The 25,414-nt window shown below is 43.2% G+C and overlaps 1 protein-coding gene across 4 annotated transcripts in view; it reads right to left on the bottom strand.

Moving 5' to 3' along the window:
- Window positions 1–25,414, bottom strand: part of dmd (dystrophin) — a 308,778-nt gene that overhangs the window by 137,626 nt on the left and 145,738 nt on the right. For all 4 annotated transcript variants that reach the window (XM_080877233.1, XM_080877231.1, XM_080877230.1 and 1 more), the window contains 11 exons: window positions 22,251–22,374; window positions 13,565–13,643; window positions 11,643–11,755; window positions 11,280–11,408; window positions 9,896–10,088; window positions 8,534–8,679; window positions 6,027–6,127; window positions 5,334–5,445; window positions 5,081–5,194; window positions 4,655–4,810; window positions 4,397–4,567 (listed from right to left, as the gene is read on the bottom strand). In XM_080877233.1, coding sequence (XP_080733359.1) covers window positions 4,397–4,567; window positions 4,655–4,810; window positions 5,081–5,194; window positions 5,334–5,445; window positions 6,027–6,127; window positions 8,534–8,679; window positions 9,896–10,088; window positions 11,280–11,408; window positions 11,643–11,755; window positions 13,565–13,643; window positions 22,251–22,374 — 1,438 coding nt within the window. The remainder of the gene's footprint in view (window positions 1–4,396; window positions 4,568–4,654; window positions 4,811–5,080; window positions 5,195–5,333; window positions 5,446–6,026; window positions 6,128–8,533; window positions 8,680–9,895; window positions 10,089–11,279; window positions 11,409–11,642; window positions 11,756–13,564; window positions 13,644–22,250; window positions 22,375–25,414) is intronic.

The raw sequence follows: 25,414 nt of genomic DNA on the forward strand, positions 1-25,414 counted from the left end.
CTCTGTCGCCCTTGTATGTGTAATCGACTCTGAGAGTGCGGCTAATTTCACTGCTGTCTTTCTAAACTCTGATGAAGTTATGACTGCTATGTTATCCACATGCTCAACCACCTTGGACCTAGTGGCCCCCATAAAGATGAAGCATGTTAGATCCTCCCCTCAATCCTGGTTAAATTACTCTATATGAGGCTTACGTTGTATTTGTCGTCAATCTGAGAGGAGGTGGAAAAAAGACAAGCTTCAGGTATCCCTCGACATTTTATGTAGCAGCCACACTATGTATCAGGACGCTGTTAAGACTTCTAAAGCTGCTTTTTTGTCCAACATCAATGGCGACTAATAGCCATAACCCCCGGGCCCTGTTTAAAATTTTCAATTCTGCCATCAAATCTTGCCCTGATAAACTAGACTTTGCCTCCCCAGCTCTCTGTGAGCAATTTTTAAATTACTTCACGAGGAAAATCTAAAAACCTCACTCCCTCATCTTCCTGGTGGACCTCCATCCAACTTCTGCCAGTGTGAGCCAATTTCACTTTCTACTTTTAAAAGTATAATTGATCAATTGAGAAGTTCGAACTCGGCTCATGATTTCCTCCCATCCCGGATTTTAAAGGATGGGTTTGATGTTCATTTCTTATCATTGATTAATTTATCATTACTCACGGGCCGTGTCCCAGCTGCATTTAAACATGCAGTGGTGCAACCTGTCCTAAAGAAAACCAGCCTCGACCACACTGACCGTGTGAATTATAGGCCAATCTCTAAACTTCATTTAGACTTTATCTGAAATATTAGAGAGAACTGTGCTTTTGCAACTACAGGCCTACTTAAACGCAAATAACAGTGACACATTTCAGTCTGGTTTTAAACCTCACCACAGCACTGAAACGGCAGGTTTTTCAATGATCTTCTTTTAATTACTGACTTAGGTTGCCCTGCCATTTTAATTTTATTGGATCTGTCCGCTGCTTTTGATATGGTAGACCATAAAATTCTTTTAGAGAGACTGTAACATGTTATAGGCATCAAGGATTCTGTCCTTAATTGGTTTAAATCCTACCTCTCGGGTAGGACTTTCTCTGATGGGCTGCTACTCGTCCACCGCTGCCCCTCTTTGTTGTGGAGTACCGCAGGGGTCTGTGCCGGGCCCTCTACTATTTGCCTTGTACATGCTACCCCTGGGTTCTATCTTTGACAAATATCAGATCTCCTACCACTGCTATGCTGACGACATTCAAATCTATTTCCAGTAGTGTGATGACCTGCCAGCGTCATTGAATCGTTTGTCTGACTGCTTGAAAGAGGTTACAGAGTGGCTGTCAGCCAATTCTCTCATTTTAAATGAGAAGAAAACCGAGATTATGGTTTTTGATAGTCACACTCGACGATACCAGCTAGCTGCGCGATTTGGTCCCTTTGCTTACTTTCTTACAGATACTGTAAGTAAGCTAGGTGTTTGCCTGGATAGTTCATTTAAGCTAGATAAACGGGTTTCCTCAGTAGTTAAATCTGGCTTCTTCCAATTGTGCCAAATTTCAAAGGTCAAACACTAATACCGTACAAAGATCTTAAAAAACTGGCACATGCCTTTGCGATTCCAGATTAGATTATTGTAACTCGCTTTACTCTGGACTCCAACTTGCTCACCTCCAACGATTACAGCTCCTTCAGAATGCTGCGGTTCGTCTCCTAACTGGAACTAGAAAGTTTGCCTCTATTACTCCAGTGCTCTCTGACTTACATTGGCTGCCTATTAAATTTCGTATTGATTTTAAAGTTCTGCTGCTTACTTTCAAATGCCTAAACAACCATGCCCCTGACTATCTCACCGACCTCCTCAGTCTCTATACTCCCAGCCGTTCTTTACGATCTTCTGGTCAGTTACTTCTAGCCCAGGCACCATCGGAAGATTAGGGGTGATCGCTTTTGTTTGTTTCTCTATTTTCTCTATTTTACCTTGTATTAATGACTCACTGCTCAGTGTAATCATTTACTGTTATTCCTTATTGTGAAGCACTTTGGTGTACCCCCGGTTTTAAACGTGCTATATTAATAAAATTGTATTGTATTGTATTGTATATTGATCTTAAGTAGGCCGGACTACTGAAAATCCAATTTTTGTCAGTTTAAAGCAGTGGTTCGCAAAGTGTGTGAGAGTTCTGACAGGTGGGGCACAAGTTACCTGGCAGAAAAGCCATGTGGAACTAATGTTTAACACTGAAATTACTTTTGCGTGGGAACAAAGAAATTTGCGGCAGTTACTTTAATAATATGTGCATCCTGTGAAAAGCTGCAGGCGTAAGTCGACAGCCACAGTAAAGACGTGTACTGAAAAGTGCAAACGTGGTCGTGTCTGTTGTGAGGCGTTTACAGTGGTGCTGAAACCCACGACTGCGGCGCGAGAGACCGAACCACATTTTCGAACTTTTCAGTACACGTCTTTATTGCGGCTGTCGACTTACACACGCGGCTGCAGCTCTTCGGCTGGAGCCCACACACATCATCAACAACAACGACAGGACCTAGTTCATTCTGTTTTAAGCCGGCCAGGCGTGATTAGGGATGCCGCTCAGGTGCGTCCGCCTCACCCACAGCCACGCCACAGACCACTCCCCGCCACAGCTCTGCAATCAAAAACAGGCTCACTGCAGCCACTACGAGTGAATAGTATTAAACCCTCACTAAATCATATAGTTTTCATCTCTGTTCACAAGTTTCTGTATTTCTTTTTTTAAGACTTCGTTTTTCCATGTTTGGAAATGTTCAAATTCTGTTTAAATTGTTCCTTTTTTGAAGAAGTGGTGCAGACTAACGAAGCAGTTTAGTGACAAAAATGATAAATAGTTGTTTGTTTAAAACAAAAATTACTTACGGACTCATTGTGAATAAGTTTATTATCTAAAGATTTCTCGGTTTTTCTACATGTTAAATGGGTAAAACTTCGGTGCGTAATGAAGATACATACATCACCGACCATAAAACCAAACACCAATAACATCTATACCTTCTTCAAGGACTCCAACACCTCCCCCTTCACTATATCCGGCCCTATACTAGATGAACTACCCCCATGCTTCTGCTGCATGACCTCAGCAGCAGCGACCCCCATAAAGCTGCAGGCCCCAACAATATTCCAGGACGTAAGAGACTGCACAGCAACGGTTGGAGTGGCTGACATACATCGTGAACACCTCTCACAGGCGACACACAGAAACTCACACATAAAGGCTGTGCAAAGATGCCAGAGACAATCCAGCATGTAACTGCAGGGTGCAAGACGCTGTAACCAAGTGGATCACACAGCATACAGAAATATGTATGCCGAATATGGCTACGAAGTCTCAAAGCCAAAATAGGATATGTCCCCCAGGGTGGTTGAGAATGACCAAACTAATATCCTGTGGCTAACCAACTGGACATAGTAGTGGTGGACAAGCAGATGAAGACGGCTGTAGGAATATATATGTAGCTATACCAGCGATAGCAACATGAGGAAGAAAGAACACGAAACACCAAGGGCTGAGAGAGCAGCCAGAAAACTTTCAACAAGAGTTAATGGTCTCTTAGATGCAAAGGGTGGGCTGACGCCATTTTAAACCCGATGGACTAAGAAGGCAATGTCACTCATGGTCATATGCATGTGAAGGCAGATAAGCAAATACAAATACTTTTGGCAATACAGTGTATCACAGTACCATGATGAAATATATTGAGTTACTGAGAGTGACTAGCAGAGGGAGAAGGCTGTAGTGATAGCAACATCAGGAAGGAGGACCATGAGAACCTAAATACAAAGGATTGACAGAGGAGCCAGTGAAGATGTGGAGGGTAAAGGCAAAGTGGTCCCCGTGGCAATCAGAGCACTCGGCGCCCTGCGAAACGGGTGAGTAGCCCTAGCAGGCCCCGGGAACACCATCTGAGATCTCTGTCCAGAAAAGCACAGGACCAGCAAAGATGCTCTATAGAGGACCCAAACTTGACGGATAGAAGACTGCCCACAGTGGGGTATTTTCTAATGTATCTTATTTTATATGTTTCTTTTTCTCATTTACACTAAACTGTAAATATGCTTATTGTTACACAGTAAATACATTCTTTTTTTTCTATGATATATTGGTGACTTTAATTGGGAAATTTAGTTTCACCTCATGTAAATACATGTGCTTGAATGACATCTTCTCCTAGTTACTAAAGCGGTTAGGCATTTCCACGAGCTTTCCCTTAAATCTACATTATGAAGTTATAAGTGTGAGGCATGATTTAGGCTCATGAAACCTTCCACCCTCTTGTCCACCCTTTTTACCCAGTCCGTTATTCATCCGGCCTCTTCAGACTGTGTCTATTATTTGTTTACCTTTGCAAGCAGATCAGGTTTTTGCTTCACACTAACATATACCTTTAGCTCCTCAACAGCCTTGCATAGATCTTCAGGCGTCTTATATGTAAAGTCTCTCTCCAGGTAGTCTTCCTCGGCCTGGTTGATCCACTCCTGCATCTCCTGCATCTCCTTCCTCAGAGCCATGGTCTTGTCAAGGCCTCCTTTTAGAGCTGACTTCTTTGCATAGGCCTAGACAGATAACACATAGCAGCAAAGGTGCTTAATGCTGAACACGACTCCAAGCATGAAAACAGACTGTGGATAAAGGCTACACACCTGTTTGCAAATGTTTTCCCACTGGGCATTGAGTAAGTCCAGTTCTTTCTTGATATGCACAGCAAATGGAGGCTCAGCCTCTTTCTTTAGGTACAGGCCCACCTCGTTGATGCCATTGACACTGGGCTGGATGGTGTGAATGTCATTCACCAAAGCCTGGCCAATCGAGATATAGGTTATACAGGCAGACTATCTGTCTTTGGTTGGCTGTATCCCATATTTGTCTTTCCTTGAGTGATGTGTTCTAAACTCAGATACTGTGAAACCTTCACTATTTATTGTATCAGTTCTCAGGGGAACTTTAAATATATATATAAGGAAATAAGCTTCTATAAACTCTGGAAGTTTGTTTTTGGTAACAACAGTAATTTGTTGCTTCTGAAAGAGATCTACAGTTATGACAGGATGCAGTTTTTTAATCCTTACTGTGCACTGCTCTAACTGTTTCTCGAGTGCCTCAGAGTCTCCAAGTGCTGGCCATTCCTCATTTAGGAAGACGTCGACATCTTCCATCCACTTCTTTAAAGTCTTTACGTCATTCTGACAGAGAGAGAGGCAGACAGAAAGCAGAAACAGTAGAAACAAATCTCCAGCATCTCTGTTTCTTTATATTAAGAACATTACTTCAAGAATTATTTTAACTTTAATGCAAACATTTAAAAAGCTCTCTCCCGTGTACCTCAAACTGCATCAGTTTGGCCATGAGTTCCTGTATTCTTTGGGCGCTGTCTGTCAAAGTGGAGCCCAGTCGTCTCCAACGCCCCATGATGGCATCCATCTCATTGCGATACCTACACGCACAGAAAATAAGGGAGGTTTAGTACTTGTTTTCTATGCGTACGTCTTGAATCGTTCTCAATCAACTTTCTTGTTGATTAAGAGCGCTGGTACTCCTTCTTTTTTCTTTTTTGCCTGTCCTGTCTGGCAGTGAAGCAATCAGAATTGTTGTCTGAAGGCCAAAAAATGTACAACAGAATGGGACAAGTGGACCATTATGGCCTTTGCTGTGAGTCCTTAGGTAGAGTAGAAGAGCAGTATAAAAGAACCAGTCCATTTACCATTACTGCTCTGATCTCTGTGGCAGTGGCATACTTTGACCAATCTCCTCTCAGTTCTTCACCTCTTAAAACTAGCAGCTAAACACAAACTATTAATAAACGGGAAATGTTTTAGTTAACAGCAGCTATTTCTTTCAGAAGCAATGAAGCAAATTAGCATAAAGTGCTAAATCTCTAAGAACTAAGCAGTCTAGAGGGCCTGAGCCTCTGCAAAGATGGCTGAAAAGGGACAATCTACGTCCCGCTACATGGGCACTGGGATCTGCAGAACTGACACACCTTAGTTATTTGCATTGCACATATTCAGCTCTTACTTCTGACTGACATCTGGTGGTGCTTTCTGGAAGACCAGCTCCACAGCTGAAGTCAGGTAGTTCACATCCCCCTGGTGTTCAGCCAGAGCCACCTGGAGAGCCTGAGGAGCAGCAGAGCGACAGACAGACAGTATGGTAAGTCCTAGTCTGTCCCATCTATTTACATACATATAAACCAGATGCTGTCAACTAATTTTTGCTCTAAGAAAACATAAACGTTAAGTTAACCAAACAAGGAACATCATTAATATTATATAATGTTCCTGTGCATACGGTCAATTTAAGCACTTTACAATAAATTAGTCACATTAGTCACTCAGTGCTCATGAATCATGTTTGCTAAATCTTTTGGCAGAAACGAAGGAAAACATGTCTCACAATGTGATGGAGCCAAAATGATTTGTTTCCTTATACAATTCTCAGTGGGAAGGGAAAGAACAATTAATAGAGAGCATAGGCTCACTCCAAACGTGGCTACTGCATTAACATTTAGTAACAGAAAGCTTTTTGTAGATTTACAATTTGTTTTCTGCCATGAAAAATGAATTTCAGCTGAATAAGTGACAATGTTTCTGGTGCACTTAAGATTGGAGGTGGAAAGTGGAAGACCAAGGTGGCTCAGAGGCTTAGATTAGCTCATTTTGAGAACAGCCCCTGGACAGGTCAGCTCTCAGTTTTAAGCCCAGGATGAGAAGAAAGACAAGAAGCAAAGCAGGAGAGAAGCAGGAAGCCAACGGCAAAGCCCCCATACAGGTCAAACAACCCGTGTTCTAGTGGATATATCCCAAACTTCATTTTCTTCCATCATATAAAACATACACTATATACAAGTAATTTCTTCTTCTCTTCTTCCCCAATTTCCTGATTGGGGAACATCCATAAATTACCACTACTTACCACCCACTACATCAAAATCCCAAAATCAGTCATGACATTTAATAACACCAAAATCAGTGATGAGGGAATCCTGCAATCCCGACTTTAATCATTTCAACTAGCTGTGCATAATAATGCTCATCTCTCTTCAAGCTGTCATTTAACTCAACACAATAAGGTTGTTTTTTAATATTGTCTCAAGTTTTATTTTTCAGTGGGAGAAGAGTTAAATTTCCACATGACAGCAGCACTCATCTGGATGCTGTTATCTGCAGAGAGCAGACATGTACATGTGTGGAATTCCTGTCTTTATATATGAGAAGAAGGACACAGAAGATGAATTTCTCTGTATAATTATCTATCCATTCTTTAGCCTATTCCAGCTCATTCGCATTTGTACCTATGGGCAATTTAGAATCACCAGTGCATGTCTTTGGACTGTGGGATAAAGAACCCATGCAGAAACACGCAAACTCTGCACAAACAAAGCCGGCACAGATGTAGTATATCGAACCCAGGACTTTCTTGCTGTGAGACAACAGAGCTAACCACCTCACCACAGTGCTGCTCTATCTATAATTACCTTTAATTTCAGCCTACAAGGCCTGATCTCTCTGTTATTCTACATTAAAGTTATCAAGCTTACAAAGCGCTGAGTGCATGCACACGTCAGCTGAACATAAGCAACTCAGGCCTGCAGGGAAAGTCAAAGAGGCTCATGAGCATAAATCTATGTAATAAATTTGTAAATTTATGATATGCAGATTCAACATTTAAACTTTACTTGTCACATAATCTATATGAATGCAAATTACATGTTAGTTTATATGTAGCAAAAGTAGGTAATATTTTAGTTAAAGTAAGAAGTAACGAGGACAGCTGTCTTTGTCAATGCCAGTTGACTTTTTAAACACTCGGAGTAATTGAAACGCTGAACATCTGAACATGACTATGGGGATACATCAACAACGTCCTTTTAATCTGCTGCATGCTTATGATCACTATGGCTCCACTGGCAGATCGACAACATCCAAGACGGGCCCTCACTGAGTCTGACCCTCCCTCCTGTCTCATTGCAGGCTTATTTAAAGTCCAAACATCTATCCAATTCACTTCAATTTTATTTATATAGCCCCAAACCAAACGTGCTGTTAGATAATCTCTCAGTGTATTTATGGGTCACATATGTTTGATCTTGATCAGCTTCTTCAATAAGAAAAATTGAAGGGAGACTTAAAGCTACGATTAACATTTTACTTTAGTCCACCAAATAAAAATGGTAAGTGGCCTGTATTTATATAGCGCTTTACTAGACGAACTCCCAACTCTTGAGCCACGATCGCCCCATAGTGTATCATTTCCAAACATCTGCCATCTTCTCATTTAGCCGGACGTGACCACATCGCATCTGCCTTCAGGGAGATGCTGTAAATAGAATTCCTTTTCTAGCCATCAACATAGAGCTGACATCTAAGTCCTATTAAAGGTCAAATAGATAATATCCATGTAATGTAGCAGTGAATTATGGTCAATTTATAATGTCAGTCAAACAAAACATTGGCCTGCTTCTCACTTCAACAGTAGTTAAAAGCCATCGTTAGAACTGTGCGTATGTGTGTGTGGGAACAAACCTGATTGTCCTTTAGTCGCTGCTCCATGATTGAATATTCTGTAACAGCTGTTGATGGAATGGCCAGCTTGGCTTCACACTGTTGTAACCATGACAACAATGTTGATATTGTTTCCCTATAGCGAGCTGGGGGCAAACTCTCCAAAACTAAAGACAGACAAGAAAAAGATGAAAGAAAAGCGATATCTCAGAGAAGTCTGTGCAGTGGTGTAAAGCAGGCTGCCACTGGATTCTAGAGACATGCTCGCTGGAGTGACCAATCGCACTTCTCTGGCTTGCAATTTGATGGACAAGTATGGGTTTGGCATAAAGCTGCATTGTTTCAGCCAGAGTCAGTACAAAAGTGACATTCACTGTATCTATGCTTTGAAGTGCTCGGGGTTAATATCTTGCCCCAGGACAAACTAGGAGGAGCCAGGGATTGACCTACCAACCTTCCGATCAGTAGATGCCGTGCTGTACCTCCTGAGCTACAGCCACCCTAACGTTACAGTGAGTAGTTAGCATGTGCTCATTTGAGAGGATGTGTAACCATGGTGTTCACTCACACAGATTTGACTTTTCCAAGCTAAAAAACGTCCAGCATGTAGCAGCAGCTTATTTAAACCAAATATTAACCCTCAGAGGCTACTGAGTAGTGTCTGTAACTGGTAAACCTACGCTTTCTAGTACAGGGAAGACAAACGGTTCTGTTTATTTATAGAAAGAAATGTTAGTTTAATTTGAAAAAACAAAACAAAAACAAAAAAACGCAGGAATACAGAGGAGGCCCAGTCTTAGTTTTCCACTGGTACTTGAACGCAGCTCATATTTCTGAGGATCTATATGAAGCTGACAGTGTCAATTTAAAAAAACATATTTGTGTAGTAGCATTTAATTTAAACACAAAATAAGTCTGCTTACCTCCTGAGCAGGAGGGAGAGCAGGTGCTGCAGATGTGGTCATCAATGTGTGTGAATGTTAACTAGAAAGCTCTTAGGTGTAGAAAAAAGTGCTTGTATTAATACGTGTATGAATGAGTGAATAAGGCGTTGCACAGAGCACTTTGAGTGATCAAGCTGAGTAGAAAAGCATTAAATCCAAAATAAATAAATAAAATCTGATCCATATATCATTTACTTTGTCTCTGCTAGTTACTGGAATTAAATAAGAATTCCCTTCCAGATCAGTCAGCTGGAAAAGTCTTCATATATAACAAGCCAGGATAGTGTCATTACTGATAAAAGTGACATGAACATGTTGTTAAAAAGCTTCTAGAATTTAGAATTGTAGTAATGACCATGACGTAACTAACACGCTGACCTGAGAGCACCTACTCAGACACGGGGGACACAAAGTGTAAACCAGGTTAATAATATCTCACCAAGTTGTAGGTGCTTCTCTCTAGCCCTCAGATCCTCCAGGACCTTGTGGTAGTGTTCTTTGAAGGCATTGAGGTCAACATCCAGGAATGCTGCAGGGTCCTCGTCCCCTTCTTTCTCTTCCTTCAGCTCTTTGAGCCTCTTATCCAGGAGGTGCACCTGGGGCTGCAGTGAGGACAGCCGAGCCACCTCTTCCTATTTGGGGGGAGGAAGAGTGTTACAGAGTATTAGTTGTATAGACACGTCCAATAATCAATACAGAGTAAAAAGCTGAGTGTTTTCATTTCCACCCTATTAACCTTATACTCGATTAGTCTTATTTTACACAAGTACTTAAATATAGCCCCCCCCCTCCCCCCCGCCCCAATACTAATGAACAGGAAGCCAAACAGAGAGTTGGACGAGTTCAGCATCATTGAAATATGACTGTGAAACAAAGAGAACAAGCATCACATGAATAATGTGAACAATTTTATGTACCTTTAAACCTGGAACAGTGTGTTTCATCAGCATTGCTGACTGAATGAAAGCTTGGCATATTTTAAAAGAATCAGATTGAAGCTCTCTTCCTCCCCGTACGGTAATTTCTCTGCCTTCATATTTTGTCCAGACATGCTCTTACTTTGAAAGTTCCTACTGCCCCATTTCTCTCTTCCTCTCTTTATGCCGGTGGCGCCTGTCTCTGTTTCTGTCCTGTCTTTCACTTCAGTTGTGCCTCTCTGTCTTTTATTTATTCAGTTTGGTTTTGCTTCTTCTGTTGTGTAGATGTTGACAAAAAACTGCCACACAAAGCCGTGTTTTGTGTTGCAATCCGAGTTCCTGCTTTTTAAGAAGCTCAGGCCTTTATAAACACATCTGGTTAGGAGCAGGGGGTTTGTCTGGCAAAATACATAAGTAAAGGCAGTTTGTAGCTCTCACTGCATTACTTTTATACAAAAAAACCTTTTAAACGTGACAATTCTGTTAATTCTGATGGAGGTTTATTTACTGTCAAAGACAGGACAACATTTTCAGAACGTGTAATAATGTATCAAAAGCATGAGTACACTTTGTGTTCTGAGTCAACTGAATTATTAAACAGACTTTTTTAATTAATAAGTGCAAATATATTATCCATAAAAAGAACAAAAAAGTACTCACAGCAAAGTGCTATGCAAAACAGGTGCATGAAATACAGAAAGTCAAACAAAGCCGAATGAATGAATATGTCAAAATGGAAAGAAACAGAAACTTCTGAGATTTCTAACACAAAACAAAAACCATTTAAAAACATGAGGTGAAAAACTCTACGATGACACACTGCAGTAAAGTAACCGCATGTGCTGTTTACCAACGTAAACTTTGGATTCAAGTGCCAGATAGTGACCAAAGTCAGGACTCGCTCACCCGACATCGGTCCAGTTGCACTTTGAGTGGTTCTGGTTCAGATGCCAGCGGGGGCTGAACTTTGAGCCAGTTCTCACTGCTGTCCACTGCCTGCTCACACTGCTCATACAAGCTGTAGAAGGCCAGTACCTGCAGGACACACAGAGGACAAAATGAGCAAACACCCACACATTATTATCTTTTTAGTCTGCAGTAGAGAGAATGACCAGACTGGGTTGCGTTTACTCACACCTGTGATTTTTTATATGTGCTCTCCTTATTGTATTGTGAAGAATATGTAACATATGGTTCTATACCAAGTTAAATTGAAAATTTTCCCATACACTGAAGGCCTGGGTATAATGTGCACTCAGATGTGTGTACCTTTGTTTGATAGGACAGCCATGCCAGTCTTTCTCCCAGCAGGGTGCAGAATCCTGCCCAGCGCTGGTTAAGCTGTTCTGCTGCCTGGGCAATGTCTTCGGCACGACTCCCCTCTGGAGTAAGGGGGCAGGGTTAGGTGGTAGTGATGGGAGGATCAGAAAGAGAAAGAGTTGGCTGTCACACACACAGACATAGAGTAAATACCGCATAACAGTTCACATAAGCATGATAACTGCAGACAAGAGTGCAGGTGAGAGGTGAGCCTCTGGCCTGTAACAGTCTGCTGCTAACAGAAACACAGCGCTGTGCTACTAACTGGTATATTTAATGTGAACAGATATTAACGTTGAATGAATGAAATCTGTTCATACAAAGAGTTTCATCTCCAAAAGAGTAAACTGAACCATGTTGGCTATATTATATTTGCAGCTGGAAATGACAGCATCAGGCTTGCAACTCTGACATGGAATCATGTCTTCATTATACTCCATGATGTCATACCAGGTAACTGTACTTTCCATAGCAGTTTGCATCTGAATACAGCAGCCTACAGTAAATGTGTTTATTTCATTCCTCTCCTGTTATACCCCAATTACAATTCTAGTTGGTGTTTTGTTCTTTCTATTTTTCGTGAATAACCTGCATTTAGTAGGCGATAACTGTCAGGAACAGATCAATTGAATTCAGTCACTTATGAAGAAGACCAATTTTATTGACTTCATCTTCACTTCATTGGGTGGTTGTGGATCAGGTGGTAGAGCAGATCAGCTACTGATTGGAAGGTTTGTGGTTTGATCCTTGTCAATCCCAGTCTGCATGCAAAATATCCTTGGGGAAGATACTAACACCAAGTTGCTCTCCGACGCGTCTATTGGAGTGTGAATGTTGGTTAGATTGCACTTGAGTTTAGAAGTGCTTGTATGAGTGTGAATGAGGCATGTTGTATACAGTGCTTTGAGTATTTTGGGAGAGTAGAAAAGTGCCATATAAGAATCAGTCCATTTACCATTTCATCATCTGACAGCAAGAAAATTGTTTTTGTCAGACATCTGAATAAATTTGTTTAAATAAAATTAGAGTGCTTATTATGGCAAATGGACTAGTTCTTGTGTAGCATTTTCTACTCTACCTGAGCACTCAGAGATTTTGAATTACTTAATTCAAGGCAACATGTTAACCAGTACAGCTTGCATCCCATTTTATATAAACTTGGCACAAAAAATAAGGAAAGGCATATTGGTTAATTATTTCTTTGTTGTAACGACTCTTCTTTGTAATAAATCTTACAGCATGGAAAGCCTGCTTATTTCTCCTTCGAAACTGTGCCACATTTGTAAGGAAAATGCATTTATGGGTTGGTAGTAGTCTGGAGGCAGTCTCTGACAACTCTGTGGCAGTAAGTGTCATCTTGAGGAGGATGCCAGTGGTTGCAGAATCTGAGGGATGGCATTCCTTTCTTCAACCAGCATTTGTCACAACCACATGGGGTACCAGAAGATCAAAACATGCGTAGATTAAGCTGTGTGCCACTGGCAGAGAAGATTTGGCAAGTTTTTCAAGGGCGTAACCACACACTCAACTCTGCTGCTCAACCCACAAGTGCATTTTCCTTACAATTTAGGCAACATTAAAGAGAAAATACACAGATGTAGCTCTGGTCAGTAAGTTGTATAAAGTTCAGGAATGTTTTGTTTTAAGGTTAGGGAAAAAAACAAAAGAACATTTAGTGTTTCTGTGTCACAAGGACAGAGTGAAGGACAGATGAGAAGTCTCTCTTTCTGTCCGTTTCTCCCTGTGAGTGAGTGTTTCTATGGAGACAAGTAGAGTGGGTGGGACAGGTGGAAGTGTTGCCATGGGAACAGACGAGGGGAGCATGCATGTCTGTGTATGCATGTGAATGAGTATGTAAGCGTGCAAGTTACCCTGCTCGACTAGGGCCTGTGCTGTGCGTGTGGCCTCCTGAAGCTTGCGGTACTTTTCTGGCCGCTCTCTTTCAATCGCCTGTGGCAAACAAACAGAGAGGCAGAGAGGATGGATGATGGACAAATCAATGTCCAATCTACAAAGCAGTATGAACCAGGTGTGCATCTTATTCTGCTGTCACACTTACGAAAACCTGTGCACGACTGGCCAGTTATTTAGAAAAGCATATATATTTTAAAAGTAATCTCCCAGACTGCTTTGAAGCTGATCTACTAATGAAAATAAAATTTAAATTAATGCCTATTGTTACTAAATATGAGAAATAAAACATATCAAGAGAAGTACTAGTTTTTATACCACAATATTTTTGGTCTCAATTCATTTATTACAGAACATGTCAGGTAACAGCAACATCATATCTAAAATAAAATCAGTGTGTTGGAGATTTTGGAAAAATAAATTTGAAGACATGAGTTCTGCTGCGGGTCAGAGTCAATATTACGATTACGATGAATAAAGTTTTTGGCTAAACAAAATCTGCGATTAGCGTAACTCAAAATCATAGCATGTAATGTGAAAACACTGTACAGTAGCATTTGTTGCCTTATATTATGACACACACAAGAATGATTCTTCATGAATGAAGTATGTTTTTATTGATTAATTCATTATTATCATAAAAGACAAAACAAACAAAGAAACTACATAAGTTAGGTAACCTAATATTAACTTGGTGGAAGCTACTGTAGCTAAACCCAGTGATGTCATCTGTATTTAAAACACTCAAATACACATTTTTATGAATGTGTTGTGAAACAACATTATGTTACCGTTTCTATCAGCATATAATAATAATAATAATAATAATAATAATAATAATTATTATTATTATTATTTAATATTAGTAGTCCATTTATTTAATTCTAAAAACCAGCAATAAACAACGTAATCATAAAAAAGAGTAAAACAGTGAAATTTGGATTATTAAACATTAGGACTCTCTCTCAAAGTTCTGCTTCTTCACCCTTTTTCAGCAGAATTTTGAGCTTCTCGGCCTGTTTACAGCAGAATTTTCAGTATCTTCATCTCTTTTTAGAAGAAACTTCAACAAGTTCATCTCTTTCCAGCAGAAAGATCAGCTTTTTCCACCTCTTTTCAGCACAAATCTCAGCCTTGTCTGCGCTTTTCAGCAGAACCTTCAGTTTCTTCACCTCTTTTCAGTACAATTTTCAGTTTCCTCATCTCTTTTCAGTCACCTGAGAACCAGTTTGACTCAGTGAAATGAGCAGCTGCCTTGAGACCAGGTAGCGCAGGTTCAAACCCTTCTACACAGTGTTTTCAGCAGATAGTTCTCCTTCATCTGCTGTTTTCAGATCGCATAACATGGCATTCACACTGCATTTTCACAGGAAATGCAACTTTTTCTAGTTATTCTAGTTACTCCCTTTTTTTGCTGCTTAACTACTCCCTCAGTTTTCATCCAATTTTCACCATTCAAATTTTAACCTGTTCCGCTCTTTCTGTTTATGACTGCTATATCTTTTGGTGGTCATAACCTTTATACCTTGTGAAATACTAAGCTTTTTATGCCATTTTTTTGGCCCATTTTGATGACTAGGACCACACTAGAAAACGTTTCATTTCCTGCGAAAATGCAGTGTGAATGCCTCATATTGGAATCTGCTGAAAACAACTGAAAAAGCAGAATTATCTGCTGAAAAGAGATGTAGAAGCGGAAGTGCTTGCTGAAGATGGCTGTATGTGAAATGGTACACTGAAGAGTGTCAAGAATGCAGAGTGGAGGCAAGCAGGAAGATGTGTGGAAACCGTCACACGTAGGATTCGATCCTTTACCAACGGGTCTCACGGCAGCTGCTTATCCCACTGAGCCAAAGAGGCTGAAATTTGTGCTGAAAAGAGCAGAAGAAGCTGAAAATTGTGCTAAGAAGAGGTCACAAAGCTGAAAATTGTACTGAAAAGAGGTGAATCAGCAGAATTTCTGCTGAAAAGAGGTAAAGAAGCTGGAATTTGTGTGGAAAAGAGCTTAAACAGTTGAAGTGTTAACTGAAGAAAATGTTGCCATAAAATGTTTACATTCACTTAGACTCTTTTTCTCCAATTGATCTTTCTGAGTTAACTTCAATAATTATTTCCTCCAACCCATCAACGTGTCTTTTAGACCCCATTCCTACAAAACTGCTCAAAGAAGTCCTGCCATTAATTAATGCTTCAATCTTAAATCTTATCACCCTGTCTCTAATAATCAGCTATGTAGCACAGGCCCTCAATCTGGCTGTAGTTAAAATTCAGATAAAACTGAGGTTATTGTACTGAAAATCTTAGAAATATGGTATCTAACCACCATATTCTTACTGTGGATGGCCTCCAGGAATCTTGGAGTCATTTCTGACCAGGACATGTCCTTCAATGCACATATTAAACAAATATGTAGGACTGCCTTCTTCCATATGTGCAACATCTCTAAAATTAGAAATATCCTGTCTTATTACTTCCAGGCTGGACTACTTTAAATCATTATTATCAGGATGTCCTAAAAAACCCCTGAAAATCCTTCAGCTAATCCAAAATGCTGCAGTAAGAGTCCTGACAGGGACTAGAAAGAGAGAGCAGATTTCTCCTGTATTGGCTTCCCTCATTGGCTCCCTGTTAAATCCAGAATTCAAAATCCTGCTCAGTCTCCGAGTCCTGCGTTTGGATGCTCATCTCCGCCTGCCCGTACACAGAGCCCTGACAAATCGTACTCGTTATTAATCTCTGTCTCTCTTCCACAGCATGTCTTTATCCTGTCTTCCTTCTCTCACCCCAACCAGTTGCAGCAGATGGCCCCGCCCCTCCCAGAGCCTGGTTGTGCTGGTTGGAGGTTTCTTCCTGTTAAAAGGGAGTTTTTCCTTCCCACTGTCGTCAAAGTGCTTGCTCATAGGAGGTCATATGATTGTTGGGGTTTTCTCTGTATGTATGACTGTAGGGTCTACCTTACAATATAAAGCGCCTTGAGGTGACTGTTGTTGTGATTTGGCGCTGTACAAATAAAATTGAATTGAACTGAATTCTGTTTGTCCATATCACGGTTGGGCTGGAGTCTATCTCAGCTATTATAAGATGAGAGGCAGGGGTACACCGCAGAGCTAACACAAAGCACTAGCTGGTAAACATTGTGCAGCATTTAGTGGCTAAAAGTGAGCTGTAAGTTTTAGCACATCACATATGCTGTATCGATAATAGACAGATCACCACTGAACTTTTAGGCTGTACATACACAGAGAGCCTTTAAACCAACCAAAAAAAATAAAACACAATCACAAAGAATTTCTAAATATGTACACACTATCAGTTTTAGAAAACCCCATTTTTTCCAGTTTTTTATTAAAAATTATGCAGTTTAATATCACATCGCACTCTGAAATGAAAGCATAGTACAAATAAGTAATTGGAGTTAAAAAAACAAGGAATCAGTTTATAAATGTATTCTAAACGTTTGACTCATCAGTAGCCACCTTTGGCAGATATAACAGCTGAACACAGATATGGCATTCTGCTACAGATACGGGAGAATATTTGATTTCTATTGTAGAAAGAAGTCCCCATAAATGTGGACCTTGTAGGTTGCTTTGCTCTTCTGTCCAGTTCATCCCAAACCAGCTCGGCGGGGTTTAAGTCTGGAGACTGTGCTGGACACTCCATGTTTTCAAGCTCACCATCTTGTTCTTTTTCCTGAGGTAGTTCTGGCACAGCTTGGACTGATGTTTTGGGTCATTATCTTGCTGTAGGATGAACCCCTGACCAACTAGCCTCATACCAGAAGATATTGCATGGTGCTGCTGAATGCTGTGGTAGTCGTTTTGGTTCAGGGGGCCTCTCACTCTGTACAAGTCACTGACCCTGGATCCAGCAAAACAGCTCCAGACCATCACATTTCCTCTTCAGGATGTCACACACTGTGGAACCATCCTTTCACCTACTCAACGACGTACAAAGATCCTGCATCCTGAACCGAAGATTTGAAATTTTGATTCATCAGTCCATAAAACCTTCTTCCAGTCTTCATGAGTACAATGGTGGTGTTTCATGGCCCAGACGAGCCTCTTTGTCCTATTCTGGCTTTCTTGCTGCCACTCGTCCTGTCAAACCTGCAGCTTGAAGTTTTCTCTTCACAGCTGAAACTGAGACTTTCTCACTACGACCACTATGAAGCTGCTTGAAGCTGTTGTCCTGTGAGCCGCCGTCACACAGCTGTTAACTCTCAGAAACTCGTCCTCTGATTCAGTCGTGTCTTTGGGTCTGCAGACCTCCTGCTGTCACAGTTTCTGAGCCTTTGATGCTGAAGGAAACTGGACTCACTGACACCTTGACTTTCTTTGCAGTTTCTCTGTAGGACAGGCCGACATTTATAAGTGTTATGATGGTCTGTCTCTCTTCAATTGTTTTTTCTCACCATGTTTGTACCAACACACTACTTTTTGCAGTACAATGTTGTTCAACTGATGCTCACCAGGGTATGGTACCACCGTGTGTTCCAACACTGCTTTTGCAGACAGAGACGGTTGGAAGTAATCCACAAAGTTGGAACAGCTGTAGGAATTAGTAGCACCAGCTTTCAAGGCTTGATTTGCCTCCATTGCTGCAGAACAGCTTTAAATTGTTAACCCATTTTCCCTGAACTATGCAAGAAACATCTCCTGGATGCACTGGCACGCATCTTCAGTTATGTATCCTGGGGTCATCAGGTATTTCGGGTCTCGCAACATAATACACCCTCGCCCAGGCGACCCAGTCAGGGGTGATCGAGCCCTGACTTGCGTACCAGTAGCTACCCATGGATCAGCCCTCTTAATCCACAGCCATCTTGTGGCTTTCTCTGCCGCTTCACTCACAACCTGGATGGTCCTCTTCTTGGCAGCCCCAGCCACACCCAGCCGGCCAAGGACTTTGCAGGGTGATTGTCCTGCAAAGCCCCTACAACCCACTTCTACGGGCTGATAGAATGTCTTCCAGCCCCTTCCCCTGCACTCCTGCACTAGGTCCTGGTACTTGGCACGTTTCCTCTCGTTGGCCTCCTTGATCCGCTCTTCCCAGGGCACTGTGAGTTCATGCATTAGCAGATGTTTTGGGGCCTCAGAAATGTCTGGCCAGAGGGATGTTTTTTACAATGTGCTGTGGGAAGTTTAGCTGTTTACCCAGGTCAGCCTGTAGCTCCCAATCAGAGGCTGTGTTGAGGAGGCCGGTTGTTAAATGTGGGCGCACCTGGGGTTTCTCTCTAGCCTTAATGAAAGAGATTGCCTTCTTTGAAGCGCGATGGTGTTCACTGGTGCTGATTGCTGAGGCAATCTTCTCAGGTACTACTCTGAGCATCTGGTCGTGTCGCCAACGATACCGACCATCGGCCAGGGTCTTTGGGCAGCTGCTGAGGAGGCGTTCTAGGGTGCCTCTTCCAGAGCACAGGGAACAGGCAGGTGTCTCGCTCTTTCCCTACACATGGAGATTTACTGGGCTTGGCAGAATGTTGTATACTGCCTGCATGATGTTTGCCCAGGTGACCTTGCGCTGCAAGGTACTCTCCCACCGTGTCCATGCTCCCTGCCGCCTGAGTCCTGTGGCCCTGCTTATTTGCTCGTCACCTGCGCGGACCTCTTAATCGAGTAGCTGGTGTCTCTCCTTTCTCTGTGCCCTGCTGACCTGGGCCTTTGGGAAGTACCCCAAGCCTGCTCCCCCTGTTGCTAAGACAGGGGGGGTGTCTTTTGCCTGACCAGTTTCTTTTGCCTTAGGCGTGACTCTGCCACCTCAACTGCCTTCTCGGCCTTCCACTTTCTTCCTGTCCTTACCTTGACACCTGCTGATGTCACCTTGCCGTCTTTGGAATCTCTATACTGTGGGGCGTCTTGCCCCATACAAGGCACTACTGGTGAGGCTGAGGGGAAGACCCAGCCACTTACGAAGAAAGCCACTGATCTTCCTTTCAAGGGATTCCACATTAGTTATTGGAACTGTGCAGACAAGCAGAGGTCACAGGATTCGTGGGAGGATGTGCTGGTAGATCCGGGCTTTAAATCTTCCAGGCAGGCTGGACTTATACACCTTAGTGAGCCACGCTCCCAGCTCCTCATTTGCCTTCTAGATGGCAGCAGAGCACTGCAAAAGGCTTTTTTGAATAATTCTGAAATGTACATTACTTTTCAGTTTTGGGTAACCTTACCTTTATTTTTAATTTCTGGCAGTTCACCAGTTACCTTTGCACAATTTCAAGCTGTTCATTGGACTTGAATGACTTGAATTACAATAAACTGTAAAAATGAGGGTGTTCTAAAACTTTTGACTGGTAGTGTAGTTCTAAGTGATAGATGAAAGAATAAGGATAATTAATGTGCACTGATTTATTGCTCAGGAATTAGTAAAGAACAAAAAATGTGACTATGGACTTAATACATCATGTTTATCAAGTGTTTGCAAGCAGCCCTGCAAAGGTTAAACTGTTGTCAGTGTTGTGTTTATAAAATGTTTTTCTTTACACTTAGTTGCCAAAAATATCAAATTAAAACAATGTAAACAACAAACTTGGATACTTTGTGTAGCTTTCAAATCCAAATGCCTACTGGTAAAATGTAAAGTTTGAACCAGATTAACATACTAACCAAAATTACAAAATATATGTTTGTTTGGGTATGCTGCTGACGTCGACTGAGAAAATTGTCAGGCGGTGGAAGGAATACTTCGAGGACCTCCTTAATCCCACTGACACGTCTTCCGAGGAGGAAGGAGAGTCTGGGGATGAGGGGAATGACCCGCCAATTTCCGGGGGCGAGGTCACTGAGGCAGTTAAACAACTCCTTGGTGGCAGAGCCCCTGGTGTTGATGAGGTCCGCCCCGAGTTCCTGAAGGCTCTGGACGTTGTAGGGCTGTCCTGGTTGACACGCCTCTACAATGTTGCGTGGAGATCAGGGGCAGTACCTGTGGACTGGCAGACCGGGGTGGTGGTCCCCATCTTTAAGAAGGGGGACCGGAGGGTGTGTTCCAACTACAGGGGGATCACACTCCTCAGCCTCCCTGGGAAAGTCTATGCCAGGGTGCTGGAAAGGAGAGTTCGTCCGTTAGTCGAACCGCTGATTCAGGAGGAACAATGCGGTTTTCGTCCTGGTCGCGGAACACTGGACCAGCTCTTTATCCTCCCCAGGATACTTGAGGGTGCATGGGAGTTTGCCCAACCAGTATACATGTGTTTTGTGGACTTGGAGAAGGCATTCGACCGTGTCCCTCGGGGTGTCCTGTGGGAGGTGTTGCGGGAATATGGGGTGTCTGGCCCATTGCTACGGGCCATTCGATCCCTATACAACCGTTGCAAGAGCTTGGTTCGCATTGCCGGCAATAAGTCGGACTCGTTCCTGGTGGGTGATGGGCTCCGCCAGGGCTGCCCTTTGTCTCCGGTTCTGTTCATAATTTTTATGGACAGGATTTCTAGGCGCAGCCAAGTGGCGGAGGGCTTTCGCTTTGGTGGCCTCAGAATCTCATCTCTGATCTTTGCAGATGATGTGGTTCTGTTGGCTTCATCGGGTGAGAGCCTCCAGCTCGCACTGGAGCGGTTCACAGCCGAGTGTGAAGCAGCGGGAATGAGGATCAGCACCTCCAAATCTGAGGCCATGGTTCTCAGCCGGAAAAGGGTGGAGTGCCCACTCCGGGTCGGGGATGAGTTCCTGCCCCAAGTGGAGGAGTTCAAGTATCTCGGGGTCTTGTTCGCGAGTGATGGGAGAAGGGAGCCGGAGATCGACAGACGGATTGGGGCTGCAGCTGCAGTAATGCGGACGCTGCACCGGTCCGTCGTGGTGAAGAGGGAGCTGAGTGTAAAAGCGAAGCTCTCAATTTACCGGTCGATCTACGTCCCTACCCTCACCTATGGCCACGAGCTGTGGGTAGTGACCGAAAGAACAAGATCGCGGATACAAGCGGCAGAAATGAGCTTCCTCCGAAGGGTGGCTGGCCTCTCCCTTAGAGATAGGGTGAGAAGTTCGGCCATCCGGGAGGGGCTCAGAGTAGAGCAGCTGCTGCTCCACATCGAAAGGAGCCAGCTGAGGTGGTTCGGGCATCTGACAAGGATGCCCCCTGGGCGCCTCCTGGGTGAGGTGTTCCAGGCATGTCCCACCGGGAGGAGGCCCCGGGGCAGACCCAGGACACGCTGGAGAGATTATATCTCTCGGCTGGCCTGGGAACGCCTTGGTATTCCCCCGGATAAGCTGGAGGAGGTGGCTGGGGAGAGGGAGGTCTGGGCCTCTTTGCTTAGGCTGCTGCCCCCGCGACCCGGCCCCGGATAAAGCGGATGAAGATGGATGGATGGATGGATGTTTGGGTATTTTTTAACTATCAAAGAAAAACAGGCTTTTTACCCTGTTTCCTCTTGTTTTGTTTCATCCTTATACAAAGCACTTAGAATACAAATGTTGTCAGCTGACACATATAAGTAAAGGTTCCAAAATGTCTGCAAAATGTCATCACACTCATTACTGACACTTTGCTGCATCTCATATGAGGTACATTATCATTGCCTTGTAAGCCCAGTTCAAAATGTCCCCTCAGGTATGACTGAAATGCTGAAATAACAAGATCCTATTGCACATTTAGATCATATATAAATGACACAGATCCACATATGCACATAAGACACAGACACACAATTTTTACCTGGACTTTGTCATGTAGCTCCTGAATACTGCTGTCTTTGCGTGTCACAGAGAATTCAGGGCTCTGCAGAATGGCTTCACCACGAGTCATATAGCTGTGGACTTCAGTGAAATCCACATCGAACCTGGCAATAGATGCAGACAAACACAAATGTGTTTTGTATTATAAGGCATCACACTGTGTTGAAGCACATAAGATAATGTGGTGGTGAAGTTCTATTAACACTACATTTACAAGATTGCATACAAGATGTCACATAGCAGCACTGTAGTAATGTATTTCATGTAATCATATAGGACCTAATTTCAGCTTCACACTCAAACAGTTAGTTATTACATATCATAGAGGGAGTTTACTATTATCCTGTAATATTTTAAATTCGGTGGAAATTATGAAATACCATTCAATTATGGAATGTTGGTGTTTGCAGATGTCTTCTGTGGAGAAAAACCTTTGTCAGCAACATAAATTTCATTGTCCTGAAAGGAAATAAGAACTGCCAACACATTGGAATTGATGTGCCGAGTGGAAAAACAATTCAGAACTGTAACATGTAACGTTTCTGGCTGACTGACAGCTGCCAGCTCTAATTACAATCCCACTGCAATGACCATGCAGGCCACACAAATGTCTGTGCTGAAAAGCTGAGAATTAAAGTGTGGACACTTTACATGTCTTGTCTTGAGATGACCAGTCATGATATATGCATAGAATAGAATTAGAATAGAATTCAACTTTATTGTCATTGCACATGCACAGGTACAGGGCAACGAAATGCAGGTTGCATCCATCCAGAAGTGCTTTAGTGATATAGATATATTACAATATATATTATAATATAGATATGTGAGTATATTACAGAAATGGGTCTATTATGGTATGTTATAATGTACACGGTATGAAGTATGTTGTGAATATGCTATAACTATAAGTATGTACAGGCTGTAGTGAGTACAAGCTATGTACAGGATATGAACAGGATATAAATATGAAAAACTATACAGAATATGAAATAAATAACTTTACAGAATCTGGGATATACAGCTATACAGAAATGGGAACTATGCAAGTTGTAAACAGTTGTAGAATTAAAGATTATCGAATGTACAGAATGATTATTTACACAGAGCTATACAGTAGTGCAGTTAAGATAAGTGAGGGTGTAGATAGTTTCTACAGAGGCCATATAAAGTGCTAGTGGTTGTGAGTGGTGGTTCAGTCCATGTTATTATTGTGTGTTTGAGGGTACAGTTGTCCATTGTGGGTGTGTGTATGTTCAGTCCATGAGTTAACGTGGGTCAGATGTCAGGAGGCAGAGTTCAGGAGTCTGACAGCTGTGGGGAAGAAGCTGTTCCGGTACCTGGTGGTCTTAGTCCGGAGGCTCCTGTAGCGCCTCCCAGAGGGCAGGAGGGTGAAGAGTCCATGTGATGGGTGACTGGGGTCTTTGATGATTTTCCCAGCCCTTTTCAGACACCGCTTCCTGTAGATGTCTTTTATGGCAGGAAGTGGTGCTCCGGCGATGCGCTGGGCAGTTTTCACGACCCTCTGCAACGCCTTCCGGTCCGAGGCAGAGCAGTTCCCGTACCAGACTGTTATACAGTTGGTCAGGATGCTCTCGATGGTGCAGCGATAGAAGTTCACCAGGATGTCTGAGGACAGGTGGTTCTTCCTCAGAGTCCTCAAGAAGAAGAGGCGCTGGTGAGCCTTCTTGACCAGCTTGGAGCAGTTGGTCGTCCAGGTGAGATCCTCGGAGATGTGGACTCCCAGGAACTTGAAGCTGCTCACACGCTCCACAGCCGTCCCCTTAATGTGGATGGGTGGATGTGGGTCAGCATTCCTCCTGTAGTCCACGATGAGCTCCTTGGTCTTCTCAGTGTTAAGCAGCAGGTTGTTTGTGTCGCACCACTCAGCCAGACGATCCACCTCCTCCCTGTAGGCGGCCTCATCGTTGTCACTGATGAGGCCAATCACCGTGGTGTCATCTGCAAACTTAATGATGGTGTTGGAACCATCAGCAGGTCTGCAGTCGTGGGTGAAGAGGGAGTAGAGGAAAGGGCTCATCACACAGCCTTGTGGTACACCGGTGTTCATTGTGATGGTAGATGAGCAGTGGTTATCCAGCCGGACATGTTGGGGGCGGTTGGTCAGGAAGTCCAGTAACCATTTGCAGATGAGGGAACTGATACCCAGGTCTGTCAGTTTCCTGATGAGTTGTGAGGGGTGGATTGTGTTGAACGCTGAACTGAAGTCTATAAACAGCATTCTGGCGTAGGTGTTGTTGTTGTCCAGGTGTGAGAGGACAGAGTGCAGTGCGATGGAGACTGCATCCTCTGTGCTCCTGTTCTGGCGGTATGCGAATTGGTGGGGGTCCAGGGTGGGGGGGAGACAGGATTTGAAGTGTGCTAGGACCAGCTGCTCTAAGCACTTAGTGATGATGGGGGTGAGTGCTACTGGGCGGTAATCATTGAGGCAAGATGGGTTGGAGTTTTTGGGTATCGGGACGATGGAGGTGGATTTGAAGCAGGCCGGTACCACAGCGTGGGCCAAGGACAGATTGAATATGTCTGTGAGCACTCCTGCAAGCTCCCCAGAACACGCTCTGAGAACACGCCCGGGGATGCCATCGGGACCTGCAGCCTTGTGGACATTGATCCTGCTCAGCACCGCTCCTACATCGGTGGGGGAGAGAGTCAGAGGTTGGTGGTCTGGCGTCATGTCTGCTTTGGTTGTGGTTGTGGGGTTCCCTCGCTCAAAACGAGCATAAAAGTTGTTGAGCTCGTTGAGGAAGGAGACATCAGAGGATGCGGGGGAGGGTTTGGTGGTCCTGTAGTCTGTAATGGTCTGGAGTCCTTGCCACATGCGTCGGGGGTTGGAGTTGGAGAAGTGTTCTTCTACCTTCTTTTTGTAATGGTGTTTGGCTTTTTTGATGCCCTTCATAGTCGCACCTGCACACAAACCCCCTGTGATCAAAGGGGGTATGTGTTCTTCATAACTTCTTCATCTTGCTAAGAACACCTCTGCCAGGTCGGGCTAGGTAGCAACTGCTAGTTAGCTCTGTTTGCTAGCTTAAAGTTGGTGTTAGCCACCACTGCTCAGCTGGTGCGTCGGCTGCCCACGGAGCACTATATTCGAGTCTTCTTGTGCAGTGTTTTTGCTTTGCATTT

The sequence above is a fragment of the Rhamphochromis sp. 'chilingali' genome (assembly GCF_963969265.1).
Source record: "Rhamphochromis sp. 'chilingali' genome assembly, chromosome: 3".
Taxonomy (NCBI): Eukaryota; Metazoa; Chordata; class Actinopteri; order Cichliformes; family Cichlidae; genus Rhamphochromis; species Rhamphochromis sp. 'chilingali'.